We start from the raw sequence: 18823 nt of genomic DNA, 5'->3' as shown, positions 1-18823 counted from the left end.
TTGCATACTTACTTTCTCAGTTTTTGTCTAATCTCTGAATCTTTAATTTCATTTTGAAGATCCTCAAAGTTCTTAACTGAAGTCAAATTACAGAAAACTCTGAAGTCAACATATGGTGGGATCCCGTGGTCTCTACCCCTTTGAATGATGGTGGCAGCCGAGTCCACTGCTGCAGAATAAGCCGCGGAGAAGAGCCTCTGGGTCAGCTCAAGACTGAGAAGGTAGGAGGTTGCCCGCCATTTAGCTGCCACGCCAAACAGCCCCCGGAGGACCGGGTCTATCCCACCTTCCTTAATTATTCTGGATGGTGAAAAGAGCGCTTTATTGAACGGAAGGTGGCCTTCGGAAATTTCACCTAAGGTGTCATTCAGTCGGTAGAGAATAGGATTGATTAATATGTGGCCAAATCTAAAGGCTGCAGTAGCAAAAGAGTTAATGATGCCCGCATTCACGTTGGGGTTGTAACCCCGGTAACCCCTCAGCATCCTAGTGCCAGGGTCCCCCAGGACCTTAGGCAGCCAGTGGCTGTAGGTGATGTGCTGCAGCTCCGCACCTACGATCTTCCTGGCTTCCTGGTAAACCGTGTCTCCGTCCCAGTGGGGGTTTAGGGCGGACAGCTCCCTGGCCAGCCTGTTGTGTTCCCGGAACCACAGGGTGTGCATGGCGGTCAGAGCCAGATGCTCGTTGGCCCGGTGGTCCCCGGCCAGGAAACAGGGGCTGTCCTGATCCTGTCGCTCGCACCCAGTGGGTGGGTCTGTAGAAAAGGGCAATAAGTGCTTTCCCGAAGGAGGCCAAGGCAAGCCTGTCCTCAGGAGTCCCCGAAGCACGGAAGGGTCTCTGAGAGCCTGGGATTCCCGCTCCGAGCTCCCGTAAACGTTGGAGCCATCGATGTAGGCTGTTTGCTGGTTGATCTGCTCTCGTGCATAGACTGAACCCACCTTCGCAGAGGGTCGGCCGCTGGCACACGCGGGGCTGGAGCGCGCGAAGAGCATGCAGGTCGCGTGGGTGCCCCGGGGGTTGGCGTGCCGGGTGTTCATGGGGAAGCACGGAGGGTCATTGGTGCAGACGGAGCTGCACGGCCGCCCATCCAAGAAGCGGGCTGTGCTCAGCGCGGGCACTGTGTGGTCCAAGTCGTGCTCTAGAAACCAGCCCCAGTGCATAAGCATACGTGTGTAACTGTGGTCGGGGGTGACGGCCGCAGCGCGAGCCCACACTGTGGCGACCAGCCGGGGCGGCGGGAGGGGCTGGCGGGAGCCCACGGGAAGGCCGAGCCCGCGGGGCGAGCGGATGCCATCCTGGTAGGCGGGTTGCAGCAGGCGCGCGAAGGCGGTCAGCGCAGCGCCCCACGTGGGCTGCTGCAGGTTGTTGCACGTGCCGTCATGGGCGCGGTACTTTCTGTGGAAACATGGGTGGGAGCAGTTTGGCAGAGGTCTGCGAGCTGTGCATCCAGATAAACTGGCGATGAGGCCGAGGGAGCGCGGGGACACCAAGTCATTGTACCGGAATTCTGAAAGACACGCGGCAAAAGCCATGAGGAGGGCGGGCCTGGGAGGGCGCGGGCAACTTGGAACTCCAGGTGCTGCGGGAACACCCCGCCCGCCCTGGGTGGACAGAAGCCCTTCTTACTTCTAACAACATTTCGTTAGGTCACAACAAAAGGGGGGTTCATTCTATAACACTAAAAGATGTTTCCAGAAGATCCCTGGATTATTTTTGTACTGTTCATCCTGTAAACAATGGCTAGCTGCTAGAAGAAGCAAAATGGAAAGAGAACAGGTGCCAGCCAGCTACTAACTTCTACTCTGTGCCTTTACAAGAACGATGTTGGCAAGGATTTGTTCATCCACATCCCAGAATTGTTTTGTTGATTTTTGTTTGTTTCATTTCAGAATTTTTTCTCTCAAGTTTTGTGCTTCTAGAGAACAAGGTCAAAGAAATGTCACTATGGATCATGTGAATATTAACCCACATGATATTTGACAAGGAGGGATTAAGCAGCAACTTTCTGAACTACTATAAGCTGTCATTCCCTGGCAAACAGGCAAAATAATAAGGGACATGCTTGGAGCTCTACCTTTTAACAGGGCTTAAAATTCCAGCTTTCTCCCAATGCTACAAAGACTGTTCACTAAGTCGTACGAAAAGTTACCATCCCTATTTAATCCCCAGAAACTGGCAATCGATAATGGGACCATTTGCACTTTATCTGTGTTAGCCAGCTCCTGGCTGGATCCTGAGATATCCTAATCTTGGGAATCTGGATATTTTGGCTAAAGAAGCTTTGAAAACCCATCATACTGGCTGGCCGGGGACAGTCATATGCCCGTTAGGGAAATTGTACAGAGCTCTAAGGACTGAAGCAAGCTCACAGATAGGCCTTCTGCACCATGTCTCGGTTGATTTTCTGAAGGAGAATAAAGAAAGGGTAAGCCGATAGAAGTTGATGCTGTATTCACAGCACAAATAGTATGTAGCAAAGAATCTTCATTTATTTCATTTGAAAGAGAACAACTTAGAAAATCTGAAAGCTTTCGATATCATCTCATTTGACATATACTAAGTAGATGTCTGGTTTTAAAAAGAAATACACAAGAACTTGCATATACCAAAAAGCAAAACAACAACAACAACAACAGAAAAAAACAAAAATCAAAAGAATTGGGGAGGGATTATAAATATTATAAGTGGAGAAGAAATTTCAAGTAAATTCACTGAATGATTCAGGTGATTACAAGGATAAAGTAGAAAAATATTCCCCTGGTAATAAAGCATTTCTCTGTAAGACACAATAATATCTTTTACATTTGAAATGCAAGTTCACTTAATATAAGTTTCCTAAATTTGTTCTCTATACTTATAACTGTCAAAAGCTGAGACAAGTTTGAATATATATTTATCATCCTTACTTTGGAATTACAGTTCCTATGAGAAACATCTGTATTTATTTGGTAAAAGTAATAAGTAAATTAATTTCTAAATCCCAAGATATTCTGGAGATTAAAAGTTCAGTGTCCATTGCTAAGGTGGTAGTCAGTTTTCTGTGGGCAGTAGGCCGAGAACAGAATGGTTTTGCGGCTGACCTTTGCCTTCCAAGTCCACAGTGAGTCCCTGCTTCGCACGTTCCCGTATCAGCTGCAGCGTGTGCTCAAAAATCTCCCCTGCTCTTGCCGTTTCCACAATCAGTGGGTCACGCGGGTAATGAAACTGAGCCAGCAGGTCACTGGAGGTGTGAGGTTTTCTGCAAATGACAAAACACATGATTCTTTACAAAGCAAGACTGCAGAATCCATGAAGCTTGCAAATACTGTGCATTTAAAAAGGCATTTCCCAAACGTTCGAGAAGAATGAAAGCTCCACCACTACCATAGAAGCTCTACAGAGGAGCTGTGGGCTCTTTTCCTATTTTGCTAACAACTTGATTCCAAATGTTAGTCCCAGTACTGAACTCAAAAATATATGTTTTTAATGAATGGATGATTTAAACAATAGTTTTATGCAGTAAACAACATCCATGGTGGGGTTCTAAACTGGAGGGGTCAATGAATGGATTCTAGGGGGCTCAGTAAACCTTCTGAAGTACTATGCAATACCTCGGTCTGCAAGACTTGGCATTTTGTGCCTTCTCTTCCTTAGTGTAATCTCCTAGAAATTCCCGCTTGCCTTTAGAATCCGGCTCAGGCCTCACTCTCCCTGTAGAGTTTCCCTGAGAGCTCTGACAAGCTATCACTCCATCTTCTCTATTACTCCTGTATCCTTAAATACGTCTCTTATATACTCAGTAAGATGTACTTGAATTGCTGACATATTGTCTCCTCTGCTAAAGAAAGAACTAGGTTACTGATGAGATATTGACCTATTATTTATCTTGTATCCCAAATACCAAGCCCACTGACCACCACACAGTAGCAGTCTATGCACATTTGTAGAACTGAACTAAATATGTTAAAAAGAAATTTAAAAGCACTGAGAATGTGAAGCAAACTGTTTTAGAGACTTTGGTCGACTAAGGTACATCTCATCCTCTATGTCTTGAATCTTAATAACTTGAGGTCACAGAATAATAATAATTATGCTAGTAGCTCACTTTGGTTAAGCACTTTCTATTCTCCAGGCACTGCTGAAGCACTTTTTACATATTATCTCATTTTTTCTTCCTAGCAAACACATCCATGAAGTAGATCCTACTGTTATCCCAATTTTACAGGCAAGGAGCCTGAGGTACAAAGATGTTAAGTTACTTGCCCAAGGTCACCCAGACAGAAAGTAATGAAGTGAGCAATCAAGGAGAGAATATAAATCGGCTGCGTGGTTCTAGAACAGACGCCCATGACCACAAAGCCATTCTGTTTATGGATGTGCAGGAAGCCAGATGAGACTCAATTTGGGATTTTACAATGTCCCTTTTTGACCACTAACTGCAAATACTGAATATGTACTTCATTCCATTATGATGAAACCAACAATCATTTTTTTGTTGTTGTTGTTAATACATCCTGATGTCACAAACACAGAGAAGTTAATGGGATTGGAAGTTTTCACTAGTCCACAAACATTCCAATTCAACTTAAAATAAAGTAAAATGACAAATATCCTAAACATAATGTTTGTCGTAGCCTCCCAGTTTATACCGAGGTGTGTTCAACTTAATAATCATTCTCAATTCACACATTGCAGGAGCACTGCATCTGACACTGTTTGGTGGATGCTGAGGTAACAGAGCCCATTACCTAGTGTCTATTGTCAGCCTGTATAGCATAGACCTTTGGCATATATTAATGCCATTTAGATTCCATGGGGAAGAAGTGTCCCCTTTTTTAAGGTGAACTGATAATGATAGCTAGCCCAGATGGGGACGCATACACAAGGACTAAAGAAAGCACTCTTCTGCAATCTTATGCACTATAATGTGACTTATGGAGATGATAAAAACCAAGTAGAACAGAAATGAAAACAAGTTTTCAATCTATATAAAATAAATTCTTACTGTGAAAATAAATGTCTTCGTGTGGAGTTAATTGCACGGTCAACTCTCTGTACAGATTCAAGAATGGAAGACTCAACAAAGTCATCGCCAGCTTGTCTACCCTGTATAGCTTTAAAAATCAATTCCATGATTATAAATATCAAACAGACTTTGAAGTTAGGCATGATATGATATAAATGGCATTACATTTTTAAGAGAAAACCTCTAAGACAATGAAAATGTTATACAATATCTACATGATAATGCCCATTGCAGAGAGTAGGTAATTATCTTGAAGCAAAGCTTCATCTAACAATAACAATGTTATTTAGAGAATTAAATTATTCCAAAATCTAGTAAAGCTATGTGAAATATTTCCTTTTGAACAACGCTGATTCACACGGGATCCAAGTTTGTCAGCAATTTGTCATCTTGGAGAAGGTATGAAATACCTATCTCTTCAGCCACCTTGCTTTAATGTTAAACATTAAAGCAAAGTGAATATTGTTCCATCCCACAGAGGCTTCTTAAGGCAAGAATTGAACTCTCAGTAAGATTTATGGGAAAATTAATTTATGCTTTTTTATAGCTCTCCAACATGTGAAAATACTGCAAAGTTGAATCCTGTAGACAAAGGAAGCTATTTACTTACAGCTGATCATTTCCAATCTATTGAATCTTCTTCAAATGCTGGTTTAAGAAGTTTAACCATAAAAGAACAAATACTAAATAAAAATAATTATGAATGAATATTTACAGTTCATATCAGAGATATAATCAGCACAGTATCTAATTCATTTTGAGATATTAAAAGTAGAGTAACATTTTATATGACAGACAATGAAAATAATAACTTTTTAGCACTGCTAAATACTGAAAGCAAAAGTCGATATAGCTTTAAATGTTGAGTTTGAAATTATTGTCATTTAGGGGAAGTAAAAGTGATTACAAACTTAAATAGTAATACTTAATACTTCCTATTACTTAAATAGTAATAGGAAGGTATTGTATGTATTATCAAAAAGAACTCACAATGAAGTAACCAATGTAAGCCTAAGTCAAGGTGTTACCACAATATAGTATGGTGCTATTTTAAATATATGTATCTATATATGTGTTTATATACATATTTAAGCATATATATTTGACAATAGATGTGCCCATATAGCATTCTACATCTAGATATTACAGGAAAAATCCTGTATATTATGACCATCTATATACCCTAGATTTTATTGTCTTAAAAAGACCACTAACATAAAACAATGTAAAGAAAAAAAATACCAGTGGTAGGGAAATATTATAAGGAAAAAATAAAATTCAGGACTATACTGAAACTCCTTCCTGGCAAACTAGATTATGTTCAGCAATTGTGAGTAAGTAGGTGGCTCCATTGTCAAGTCATTGCAGCCTTTATCATGACCACAAGATTGAGGCTCAAAATGGCCAATGTTGCTTTTCCTAGTCCAAAAAGTACATGGGATTGACCACATATTAGCTAAAGATAATTGAAAGAAAAAAAAAACACAAAAATTGATTAATTCAATTGGATGAAATTAACAATTTCCTTTCAAGTAAGAATATGAACAAAATAACTAATAAATGACACAAATAGCTGACATTTGCAATCTCAAACTCTGATCCAGAAATGATATTCTGTTTCATACAAAGAAACTTTATAATACACTAAGAAAAATATATATAGGCAAGTTATAAAAGAGGAAAGCTCAAAAGTTAATAAGGATATAACAAGCTCAAAATCACTTGTAACCTCAAAAATGAAATTTAAAGTGTCAATGAACTACCATTTTATGCTTATTCTGGCAAAAAATAAAAAGTTGGTTAAAGCCAAATTTTCTCAGAAGTGAGAGTTCCTATAAATCCTTAGGCAGCCTGATAGGACTGTGGAATTGACACCTATTTGGGGGATTGTATTTAGAGCCTTTTTTGGCTGGAAAGAGATTGTGGTTGTTACTTAGTAAAATTACATATGCACACATCCTCTCATCCAGCAATTTCAATCCCATGCATATATGTAGAAAAATTAGAATTGAAATCCACAAGAGTATGTATGATAATGTTTATTGTAGCTTTGTGCAGTAGGAATTGTAGAAAATTGGTTGTACAGCAGTGGAAGTGTGGGTGTATTAGTCTGTTCTCACATTGCTATACAGAACTACCTGAGACTGGATAATTTATAAAGAAAAGAGGTTTAATTGGCTTACAGTTCCTCAGGCTGTACAGGAAGGATCACTGGGGGGGCCTTAGGAAACTTACAATAGTGGTAGAAGGTGAAGAGGAAGGAAGCACGTGTTACATGACTGGAGCAGTAGAGAGAGCAAAGGGAAAGAGGCTACACAATTTTAAACAACCAGATCTCATGAGAATTCACTCACTATCACAAGAACAGCAAGAGGGAAATTCACCCCAATCACCTCCCACTAGGCCCCTCCTCCAACATTGGGGATTAAAATTTGACATGAGATATGGGCGGGGACACAAATCCAAACCAAACCAGTGTGTAAGGAAAATGTGGTGGATGTCCAACGTGCATGCAACAGTTAGAATTGCAAGTGCATGCAACAGTTAGAAAATGTGGTGAATGTTTAACGTGCATGCAACAGTTATACATGATGTAAATGACCAGTTGATGGGTGCTGATGAGTTGATGGCTGCAGCACACCAACATGGCACAAGTATACATATGTAACAAACCTGCACATTATGCACATGTACCCTAGAACTCAAAGTATAATAATAAAAAAAAAATAAAAATTTAAAAAAATATATTCCCAAGATAACATAAAAAAAAAAAAAAGAATTGCCAGTGCATACGTGGACAGACACTTAAAAGATGCTTAAGGTAAAAATTAGAAAACTAGAAAGAGATTACCATAAAATGATTGAATTAAAATATATAATACTTAGATGTAGTATAGTTGTTACATACATAGCAAGGATGACGGAAACAGAGTATGGACATAAAAGGGAATTAATTAATTAGTTAACTAATTGAGTAATTAATATAATTACTATGATTATGAGAAAATAATACTATAAATATAGCTACATTAGTCTGCTTATGTGTTCAAAAAAAGTCAGTAGGAATGAGCCTACTTAATTTACTTTTACCTTAGAAATAAAGAAACTAAAATCAATCAAATCAATCTGCACTGGCATGTATGACTTGATTATTTAATCAACATATTAGATTTTCTTTGTCCCTTTTACTCCTTCACTTTTGGACCTCAAATATAGAAAGCATCATTAACTACAGGATTCTGTTTGTGTCAGGTATTGTCACTGGGCCACTGCATCTGGGACAAAATATGTTATCAAAGGTCTACTTGGATTGGGAAGTAAGAAGGTTGTGTGCTAGGACTGAGTTACCCTACAGGATGTAGTGCTATTGAGATGCCAAAATTTAAAAGGCTATTCACTATGGTGGTCAGAAGTTGATGTAAAGTATAAATTTCAGGAAATCATCATTTAATATGTGAATGTGAATTGGATTGATATTTTTGCTTTTATTCTATTTATAAAATTGTTTTGCTGCTATAGTTGTATAAGATTTACAAGCATGGGGATTTTACAGCCCTTGTCTTCATCTTTCAGCGCATCCATTAAATGGAAAGAGCAAGCCTTGCTCAGCACAGAGCTCAGGGCTGATGTGATTATCAGATAGCAAAGACACGCAAAGTTCTTTCAAAACTGCATGTCACAATGCACATATAAGGTGACTTTCATGATTAATGTGTTTTAAAACCCACAGGCAATCTGTATCCTCACACGATTATCAATTGATACTATGTTATACTGTCATTTCCTTCAATATGATTTGCTATTTATCTATAAGAATCAGAAGTCAACCAGCGTGTAAAAGTGAAAAGGAGAAGAAAATTTGGAAAATGGAATAGTATGCAAATACTCTTTGAAATATTTAAACTACACAAATAGAAAACACATAAAGTTGTTCAGATTCTTAAAAGCACATTAAATACATGATATATTCAAACAAAAACATTCTTGATAACAAAGCTTTCTCGTTTTAATGTTAGTTATGTTTTTTTAAGTTTATGTGGTTTAAGAGTAAACTAAAACTAACTCTTTTATTATTCATTTGATTTCAGTGTTGTTTGATACAAATTGCAAAAATAGTTTTATAAATTTCTTTAGAACAGCACTGTGTTATGTAAGCAAATCCAATGTGTTGGGGGCACATTAGAATTAATCAAAACTGTTGTAGTTATTTGTCTCAAAAATCATCTCAGTTAATGGCCTAAGGAATAGAATAATCAGAAAATTCTGAGCATATTCTCCATCTTTTCGTGCAAAATTTTACAGGAGTAGAGGGACAATTAGATCATTTTTCTTTGTTAAGTCTCAGGGTTAATAAAAATGAGAAAAAGGCCTCAGTAGATTTACAAAATGAACATGTTTAAAGTTATTGATGCACATCTACTTGCAATCCTGTCCCTGTATCTATGAGGCTATCACCATTATTGATGGTAAATTTAAATGGTAATATTGAGTCCTTTCAGAAAATGGGGAGCTTAGGCCACGTGGCCACCCACTGCTCTGCATGAAAGGCCTGGTTCTGGGTCACTTGGGGACTGAACCTAGAGATGGGATGGGAAAACTAAACAGCTGTGCTCCTCTGTCACCATTGCTAAAATATGCCTAAACCTCAATAAAGGCTGAGATTTTTTCACAATTACCAATGGGGTTTTGAGTATCTTTTTATCCTCCGCTTTTTCCCCCTGGGGAAGAAAATTAGCAGATGATGTAACTATCATAACTAAATAGGTCTTATCACTCTCAGTCTTTCCCTAAAAAGAATGATGCTAACACTGACATATGTGAGGGCTGTCCTAGGACACCAGAGACATGACCACAGCATACACACTGATGGTAATGACTGCCTTTATGAAATCATTTTCTTTCAACAGCAGAGAATCTGTCTTACTCATCACTTTGCATCATTAAACATGGAAACGATTTCATTGCCCTGGAGAGCTCCACTGTTTTTCACAGACTGGAAAAGGAAAGGCACCATCTACTTTGTTTAAGGTTATGGTGCTCAGATTACAACGTTTTATTTGTTTTCTTTATAATGTTTAAACTATTCAAACACTACAACACCAAAAATCTGGAAATGCTACTTACACATTAAATGTATATGTTAAAATTTTGAGAGCATTTATCTCAGGATAGAAGTATGTGGTCACTATGTATTTTAGTACAAAATGGATGAGAAATGTGTTACTTTTAACATAGTTAAACGTAATATAAACATAAGTGTATGTATACTAGGCAGATGCTGTTGTTTACAGAAATATTTCCCCATTATTGTATTATTAAAGTTTGACAAAATTAAAACAGAAAATAAAATAAAAAGCTTGGCAAGAGAGCAAAAATAGTTTTTAAACTAATTTACACCCTATTCAGAGTAAATTGTAAAATGTAGTAAAACAGCAATTTAAAACTCTTCAATCACCAATTTCACATCATTAATGTTTGAATAAATATAACTAGTGAAAATATTTCAATACCTTATTGTCCACTCATAACTCTGCAACAACTTCAGTGGCTTAGAAATTGATGTTTGTCTACACCATGACAAATATTGGGATTAAAATGTCCAATAATTCAAATAGTGAATCGTTTATACAGAGTTTTGAAAAATAACTAGAACTCACAAGAATTTAACAGGTTAATTAATGTATAGCATTTGGAACACATGGTAAATGTTCAATAAATGTTAACTCTTATTTTTACTAGTGATATTCCTATGAGTTTAGTATAAGTTATTTCATTAACTTCAAAGAAAAGGTCCCACTAACCTAAAGTCAGCTAATGTAGCCTTAAATCTTCAATCAGTTTAGTTTGATAATAATTTATTGGGTTAAGGATACAGTTGAAGTAGCGAATATTACAGGTGGGAGGATAATTTGGAAAGTTATTTCCAAACCTACATTCAAAATGATGAAAGACTGAGCCATAGAACAGGAGTCACATAAAGAAGAGAAGTGGATTTTCACATAGGTGGGAACTGAACAATGAGATCACTTGGACTCAGGAAGGGGAACATCACACACCGGGGCCTATCATGGGGAGGGGGGAGGGGGGAGGGATTGCCTTGGGAGTTATACCTGATGTAAATGACGAGTTGATGGGTGCTGACGAGTTGATAGGTGCAGCACACCAACATGGCACAAGTATACATATGTAACAAACCTGCACGTTATGCACATGTACCCTAGAACTTAAAGTATAATAATAATAAATAAATTTAAAAAAAAAAGAAGAGAAGTGGAAAAGAAGCAATTTTGGGGGAGGAAAGACCAGTGAGGCACTGAGGTGGGGTAAGGGAGCCAGGGAGGAAGATAAATCATGAGGGCAGCTTCCTGCTTCTGCTATGAAGGCATGGTAGGAGGAGACAAGGTATTCAGGGAAAGACCAGGGGTTCAGATTCGAATATGTTCAAGATCAGTTTTTAACACGAGGAATTGCGAGGACCGTGGGTCCACCAAAATGAGGTGCCCAACAATTAGACACTTAACAAGGAATTTCAGAGTATATTGTATTGCTAAGCATTGTTTTCATACAATTTAAACCAGTATATGCATGTTACATGCTCCAAGTTTTTCATTTAATAAATTATGGGTCATCTTTGCATTTTTCACCTTGTCCACATATTAGTTCAATGTCTCAATGGTAAGAATTTTATCACAGACATGCCATAAAGTGCTTCCTCATTACCATTGCACTATTTTTGTAACTATTGTTTGAATTCTATCATGGAAACATAGAAATTCTATGCCAGAAAATACTCTTGAGAGAGTTCAGGTCCATCTTTTAAAAAAATAAGAAAATCAATTCCAGTCAGGGGTAAGGAAGTTATCCAAAGTGGCTGAGATCAATGAAGTCTGATGGCTTAACCCAGGGTTTTCGTCTCACTATCTCACACTTCTAATGTTTCATATAAATGTGTTATGTATTCAGTCAAACCGAATCATTTTCACTAGCAAGAAATGGGTCTACACTTCACAACACTTACGAGCACTTTGTAGTTAATATAATATAGTGGACTGTTAACAATAAATTATTCTTAAATATTTTTAAAAGCCAATAAATATATAAATATTTTATCTAAATAAAATGTGTAACATTTAGATACAAAATATTATCTAGAAAAAAGAGAGAAGTGGGCAAATAGAATTAATATTTGCTGATATAAAATACATTAACAACATCCTAAACAAAAGGATAGCTTCCCAGTAAATACTGTATCAATCTTACAAGTTATTTATGTAAACTGTTTACAAATCTATTAACTCTAAAGGGAAAATGAGCTTTCTGAAAAAATTACAACTGTAGAAATCTTTTAGTTCTTTTGCTATCATAGATGCCCTGCTACAAACATCAGTCAGTAAAACGTGAATTTTATATAAGCCTAGATGGTTGTGTACTTTTCATTATTCCGCATCACTTTCTATGGCTGTAATTCCGAATGTAAATTAGAAACTCAAAAGTCATGATCACTTACTTGTGTCATTTACTCCACAAATGGAGTTACAACATTCTACTGTGACTAAGTGGGGGCATCAAGATTGGAAAATCCTCCTGCAATGTATGAATTTTTCCTTTTAGTTATAATGACTTGGTGAATGAAAGGGTCTCGCTCATAAAACATTAAATGTTACTTTATTTTGCCATATTTCCCCTTATTCTGCTAGTTTGGGTTTTATAAATACATATACACTCCTGTCTTGGATATTAAATTTTCTCAAAACTTTTAAATTTGTATTCTTTCATCTTTCTTTTACTTTATTAAAAAATATTTCTAACATTATGAAATTTATTTGGTATAAATTACTTTTCTCTCATATTGACATATAAATGCCCCAGAGCCAAAAAAGTTTTTCTTTGTTGAATAACATTTATTTTATTGTGTTATTATCTCCTTATAGCCTGTTTCAACACCATAGAACAGAATATCTCTGAATGTTATCACTGTTCTGAAATCTGGTAAATAAAGTGATTAATGCATTTTACTGAATGTTTTACTTCTGTTTTGTTTTTGAGATGAAGTCTCACTCTGTCACCCAGGCTGGAGTGCAATGGTGTGATCTTGACACTGCAAGATCCACCTCCCAGGTTTAAGTGATTCTCTTGCCTCAGTCTCCCAAGTAGCTGGGACTACAGGTGCGCACCACCATGTCTAGTTAATTGTTTGTATTTTTGGTAGAGACCGAGTTTCACTATTTTGGCCAGGCTGGTCTCAAACTCCTGATGTTGTGATACACCTGTCTCAGCTTCCCAAAGTGCTGGGATTACAGGCGTGAGCCACTGCACCCAACCTGAATGTTTTACTTTTAATACGTATGTGTAACTACATTCAGTTAAATTTCTGTTAAAGACGATGAAATTCTTGTGTTGGAGATTCTGAAATGTTTTTTTCACTGTGATTATAGTGCTTCTGTGTGTGTGGAAGAGCAAGACAGAGAGGCAATACAGAGAGAGAGGATGTTTGTTTGCATATGTGTTTAATGGCAAAGATTTTTAGCATTTCTAAAACATTGGGATATTAATTTAAATTCTGTAATAACTTTTTCCCAAACTATCTCAAGGGCATTTTTCCACAGGTCTCATAAATAGTTGAAGAGCAAAACGTGAACTCCATAAATTTATAAGAAGCACAACTACCATAGATTTTAAATCAGGAAAATCATGAACTCATAGAGAATAGCAGAGTGAGACTAGGATTTTGTAACATTAAGAAATTTTAGGTTGAGGATGGTGGCTCACGCCTGTAATCCCAGCACTTTGGGAGGCTAAGGTGGGCGGATCACCTGAGGTCAGGAGTTCAAGACAGGCCTGGCCAACATGGTGAAACCCCATCTCTACTAAAAATACAAAAATTAACATGGCATGGTAGGCGCCTGTAACCCCGGCAACTCGGGAGGCTGGGGCAGGAAAATTGCTTGAACCCGGGAGGCGGAAGTTGCAGTGAGCCGAGATTGTGCCACTGCACTCCAGCCAGAGTGAGACTCCATCTCAAAAAAAATAAAAAGCAATTTTATAAGATAAACAACCTCTGACACTATTAGGACAAATATTTGTTGATTACTAAACTACATTGTTACAATTTTAAGAATATTATTCTACAAGAAGACATTTTTACAATATGGTATAATGAATGCATGCTGACTGATGTGCTGCTAATGAAAATATACATTTTATTTAAAATACCTAGACCAGGGATTCTCAACCCCAATGCCTTGAGAATAAATCCATACTCCTCACTGAGGTTTGAAGATCCTATGACAGGGGTCCCCAACCCCCAATACTGGTCATAGCCTGTTAGTAACACAGCAGGAGGCGAACAGCAGGTGAACAAGCATAACTGCTGAGCTCCACCTCCTGTCAGATCAGCAGGGGCACTAGATTCTAACAGAAGCACAAACCCTATTGTGAACTGCACATGTGAAAAATCTAGGTTGTGCACTCCTTATGAGAATCTAATGCCTGATGATCTGTCACTGTCTCCCATCACCCCCAGATGGGACCATCTAGTTGCAGAAAAACAAGCCCAGGGCTACCACTGATTCTACATTATGGTGAGTTGTAGAATTATTTCATTATGTATTACAATGTAATAATAATAGATATAAAGTGCACAATAAATGTAATGCACTTGAATCATCCCAAAGCCATCTCCCCACCCCTGGTCTGTGGAAAAATTGTCTCTGACGTAACCAGTTCCTGGTGCCAAAAAGATTGAGGACCACTGACCTCAGAAGTTTGATATCTCAGAATATGTAAGTGGAAGAATATGAAAGTATTCATATGATAGGAAAATGGCAAATCTTTATAAATATGAGTTGATAAGCTAAATCTATTTTTTTTTTTTGAGGCGGAGTCTCGCTCTGTCGCCCAGGCTGGAGGATAAGCTAAATCTATTTTAAGTCAGGCCTGTGTTATGAAATATTATTGTACATAATAAAAGAGTTACCCAATCTCTTTTATAAACCCATAAGGCCTGGAAAAACTAAAAGGTAAAAAAGAATGTGTAAAACTATATTTATGAAATTTGTTCATTTTTAAGGAAACCGAAAGATGAGCAAAGCCCAAAATAGCATTCCAGATGCTCATAGCTAAACTCATTTATTTCAACTGTTGATTAACAATACAGCAAAAACTCCTGAACCCATTTGCAAAAAAAGCAACACTGATGTCAACTCCCATATGCAGACATACTGTGCTTTCCTTCAATGTTTCCCCATGTAGAGAACACACCAGGCAATCTTCACAGCCTGTCTCCACTTGTAAATAACCTCAGCTGAGTTTCAGTACAGTCTATGCAAGCCTGTCTACAAATGGACTCTCCCATCTCCCTTGTGAACTAAATAATGAAAAAAAGAAAAAAAAGATTTTTTATAAGACTACGGTAAACAGTATTTTAAACAATCATTATATATAATCAACCCGCAGAGGGTTCTAGCTATATAACTAGATTGATGATAGAATGTAAAAAGCTATGTCAATTATGTTGGCCAATTATAAATGCCTGCAAACATTGAGATATTTGTTCTGGTGGTTGTAAAGCTTACTTGGGAGTTTGATGGATTGATTTCTAATTTTAAACTGGGATTAAACATACTAGACTAGAATACGTAGTATATGTTGAATTTCATATTATGCTTCAACCTGCAGCTCCACATTTTGGCTATAAATACATCTTGCATTCTATAATTTTTGGATTGTAAGAAAACATGATACACATTTGCAAATCTTTGCTATTTATGTTCTTTTTTAAATTGTTATTTTTCACTTTATATCCCTTAAGACTGTTTACATTTAAAAGTTTTTATTTTAAAAAGAATAAAACAGCTTTAACTATAAACACACTTGACCAGAAAGAAAGCATAAGAGAGCATGATTAGTGAGGTCAGTCAGATAGGATTAGCAGTAGAAGCTGTTCAGAGACAGTTATTTGGATGTTGTAAATGGAGCTACTTACAAACACCTACCAGTGACTGTAAGAAACATGTTGGTCACAACAAGGCCAAATGAATTCCGAGCCACACATTCGTATCTTCCCTGGTCAGGGAACCCTGCGTCGTAGATAGTCAGCGTGCCTTCACCATCCACGTGGAATTTACCACTCTCAGTTATCTGCACACCTTCCTAGGGAACAAAAAAGAGTTGCCACTGGATGGGTATGGTTCCTTAAAAAATCATTTATGGCCGGGTGCGGTGGCTCAAGCCTGTAATCCCAGCACTTTGGGAGGCCGAGACGGGCGGATCACGAGGTCAGGAGATCGAGACTATCCTGGCTAACACAATGAAACCCCGTCTCCACTAAAAATACAAAAAAAATTAGCCGGGCGTGGTGGCGGCGCCTGTAGTCCCAGCTACTCGGGAGGCTGAGGCAGGAGAATGGCGGGAACCCGGGAGGCGGAGCTTGCAGTGAGCCGAGATCGCGCCACTGCACTCCAGCCTGGGCGACAGAGCGAGACTCCGCCTCAAAAAAAAAAAAATCATTTATTTACTTTTTTCAATGTGGGTACGTTTGTTCAACAGACATGTACTGCATGTCTGCTGTGTGTCAAGTACTGGAGGAGATACATGAATCTAGTGGAGAGAAGGAAGAGAGGAAAAGAGGTTTCTAGGAAGTGTGGTTTTTCTCTCTCTAATTATTAAATATGATAACCAAAAGTTAAATCATGTAATTATTTAATAGAATAATTATTTTAAAATTATCACTCCAATGAATGGAGAGACATAATTGATTCATATATTCCTTACTGCTAAAGATAATTCTGACAACTACATTTGGTCGGGCACAGTGGCTCATGCCTATAATCCCAGCATTTTGGAAGACTGAGACAGGAGGATCACTTGAGCTCAGGAGTTCAAGACTAACCTGAGTGACATAGCAAGACCCCATCCCTACAAAAAAAATAGAACAAAAGTCAGCCTGGCATGGTAGCATGTGCCTGTAGTTCTAGCTACTCAGGAGACTGAAGTCAGAGGGTCGCTTGAGTCCAGAAGTGTGAATCTGTAGTGAACTATGATCATGCCATTGTACTGTAGCCTCGACAACCTCACAAGATCCCATATGTAAAATAAAAAATATTACAAATTGACAAGGAGAAGTATGTTCACAAATCCATCATCCAAAAACATCAAAATATTTTTATTAACGTATTTCTAATTTCCCTTCTATTTCTTCCTTGCATGTACTCATATGTTTTGTATAGCTACACTGATATGTGTATTATATATATATATACACAATTAAAATATACTGTAAGAAGATAAAAATAACTAAATTTTATATGAACTATTATTAAAGTGCATTTACTTTTAATTAATATAGATTTACATACTTTTCATTATTATGGACTTAATTTTAAAAAGTAAAAGAAATTGGCCTTAAGAAATTGCAGTTAAAATGGTGTGCCTCTGCCCTGCCTCTAGCCCCAAAAGACTCACAAGAAACAGAGGATGGGAGATATTTTTTCAAAAGAACTCACACTCCAGCTATAGCCAACAGGCCACAGTGTAACTGTGAACGTTTCAAGTGAAAATAATGTTTCACAGGTCTTCGGATTCTCACAGCTGACTTTACCCAATTCTGAAAAACAAGTCCAGGCGATTGGTAGGTGGTAACTCAGAGTAGAGAGTGGCAGGAAGTTGCAGGAACCTACCAGATGAGAGGGCAGATGAGAGAGACCAGACACAAGGCACGGATGAGGCAACCAGGTGCACAGGTCACAGGGCCCAGCGGGTCCTTCCTTCAGAACCACACCTTCCCTGTCTCAGGCTGGCTCACTACTAAATTTTCTTTCAAAGTTGCTCCCTTCTCCTCACCTATTGCCAGAGCTCCAGACTAAATTTATAGCTCTGAAATATCTGCTTGGAGTCTCAGCAATCAGATAGCTTTCCAGAACATTCCTTATCTGCTTATGGTAAGGCTTTTCTATTGCTGGTAGCAAAGGTATGCTAACTCATCCCTTTTCCAAACTTGTGAGCTGAAGAGGACTGTTATGAAGGGTAAATGTGATTGTGTGTGTAAAATGTCTGGCATAGAGTCGGAACTCAATCAGTTTGTGATTAAAAGCTACCTTTTACAAAGTAGACGCTGAGATATTCTGCTGATGTGATTATATAATGATGCATGTCATAGAGTGTAGAATAAGGCTTTAGAGACTGCCCAAAATGTATATTTTTCACACTTTCTATTTTTAGCATAAAAATATTTTAATGTATAATATCAAATTAAAAGGGGTTTTAAAAAATATTCAGACTAATGAGAGGACGTGAACCGAAAGACTCATGATTGAGACCCCTAAACTTACTCTTCATAGAGACTGACATGTGAGACTTGCTACAGCACAAAAGAAGGCCTTGTTAATATATGGCAGCAATAAAAATAAGCCAAGTGGGTTTTGGAAAACAGCTTTGTAACCTTTCACAGATTTTATATTTTGTCAAAATATTTCAAAAACTGACATTCAGGCGTGCAAATTTGTTGATTTTTAAGAACACTGAAATCTGAGACCGACCATTTTGTTTTGATGAAAAACTTAAAACAGAAGAAGCAGTTATGTTGGAAGAACATGGTTTCCAAAAGATGTAAGATACATAAGTAAGGAGCTATTGTTTCTTTAAAGCCATTCAGGGTTTGAAACTTTAGAACTACTTTTTCTTGTTTCTTTAACATTAGGTTTTCCATTCCTTTCCTGTTTCAGCCAATGACCTACTTTTAATCCACTTCTGAGTTATTAATTTAAAATGGTTTCTTATTAGCCACTAAACTCTTAATTTATATGTGTCAAAACCAATTTT

At 37.7% G+C, this 18823-nt stretch overlaps 1 protein-coding gene across 9 annotated transcripts in view; it reads right to left on the bottom strand.

Annotated features, from left to right (window-relative positions):
• LOC105495658 (peroxidasin like) overlaps positions 1 to 18823 on the bottom strand; it is a 507670-nt gene that overhangs the window by 94085 nt on the left and 394762 nt on the right. For all 9 annotated transcript variants that reach the window (XR_011607033.1, XM_071068254.1, XM_071068255.1 and 6 more), the window contains 4 exons: positions 16000 to 16156; positions 4985 to 5093; positions 3081 to 3238; positions 13 to 1507 (listed from right to left, as the gene is read on the bottom strand). Coding sequence is in view for 8 of the 9 variants with exons in the window: in XM_071068254.1 (XP_070924355.1) it covers positions 13 to 1507; positions 3081 to 3238; positions 4985 to 5093; positions 16000 to 16156 (1919 nt within the window). In the remaining variant the exon portion in view is untranslated. The remainder of the gene's footprint in view (positions 1 to 12; positions 1508 to 3080; positions 3239 to 4984; positions 5094 to 15999; positions 16157 to 18823) is intronic.

This window comes from Macaca nemestrina, chromosome 8 (genome assembly GCF_043159975.1).
Source record: "Macaca nemestrina isolate mMacNem1 chromosome 8, mMacNem.hap1, whole genome shotgun sequence".
Classification (NCBI taxonomy): Eukaryota; Metazoa; Chordata; class Mammalia; order Primates; family Cercopithecidae; genus Macaca; species Macaca nemestrina.
This window is presented reverse-complemented; position numbering and strand designations above follow the sequence as displayed.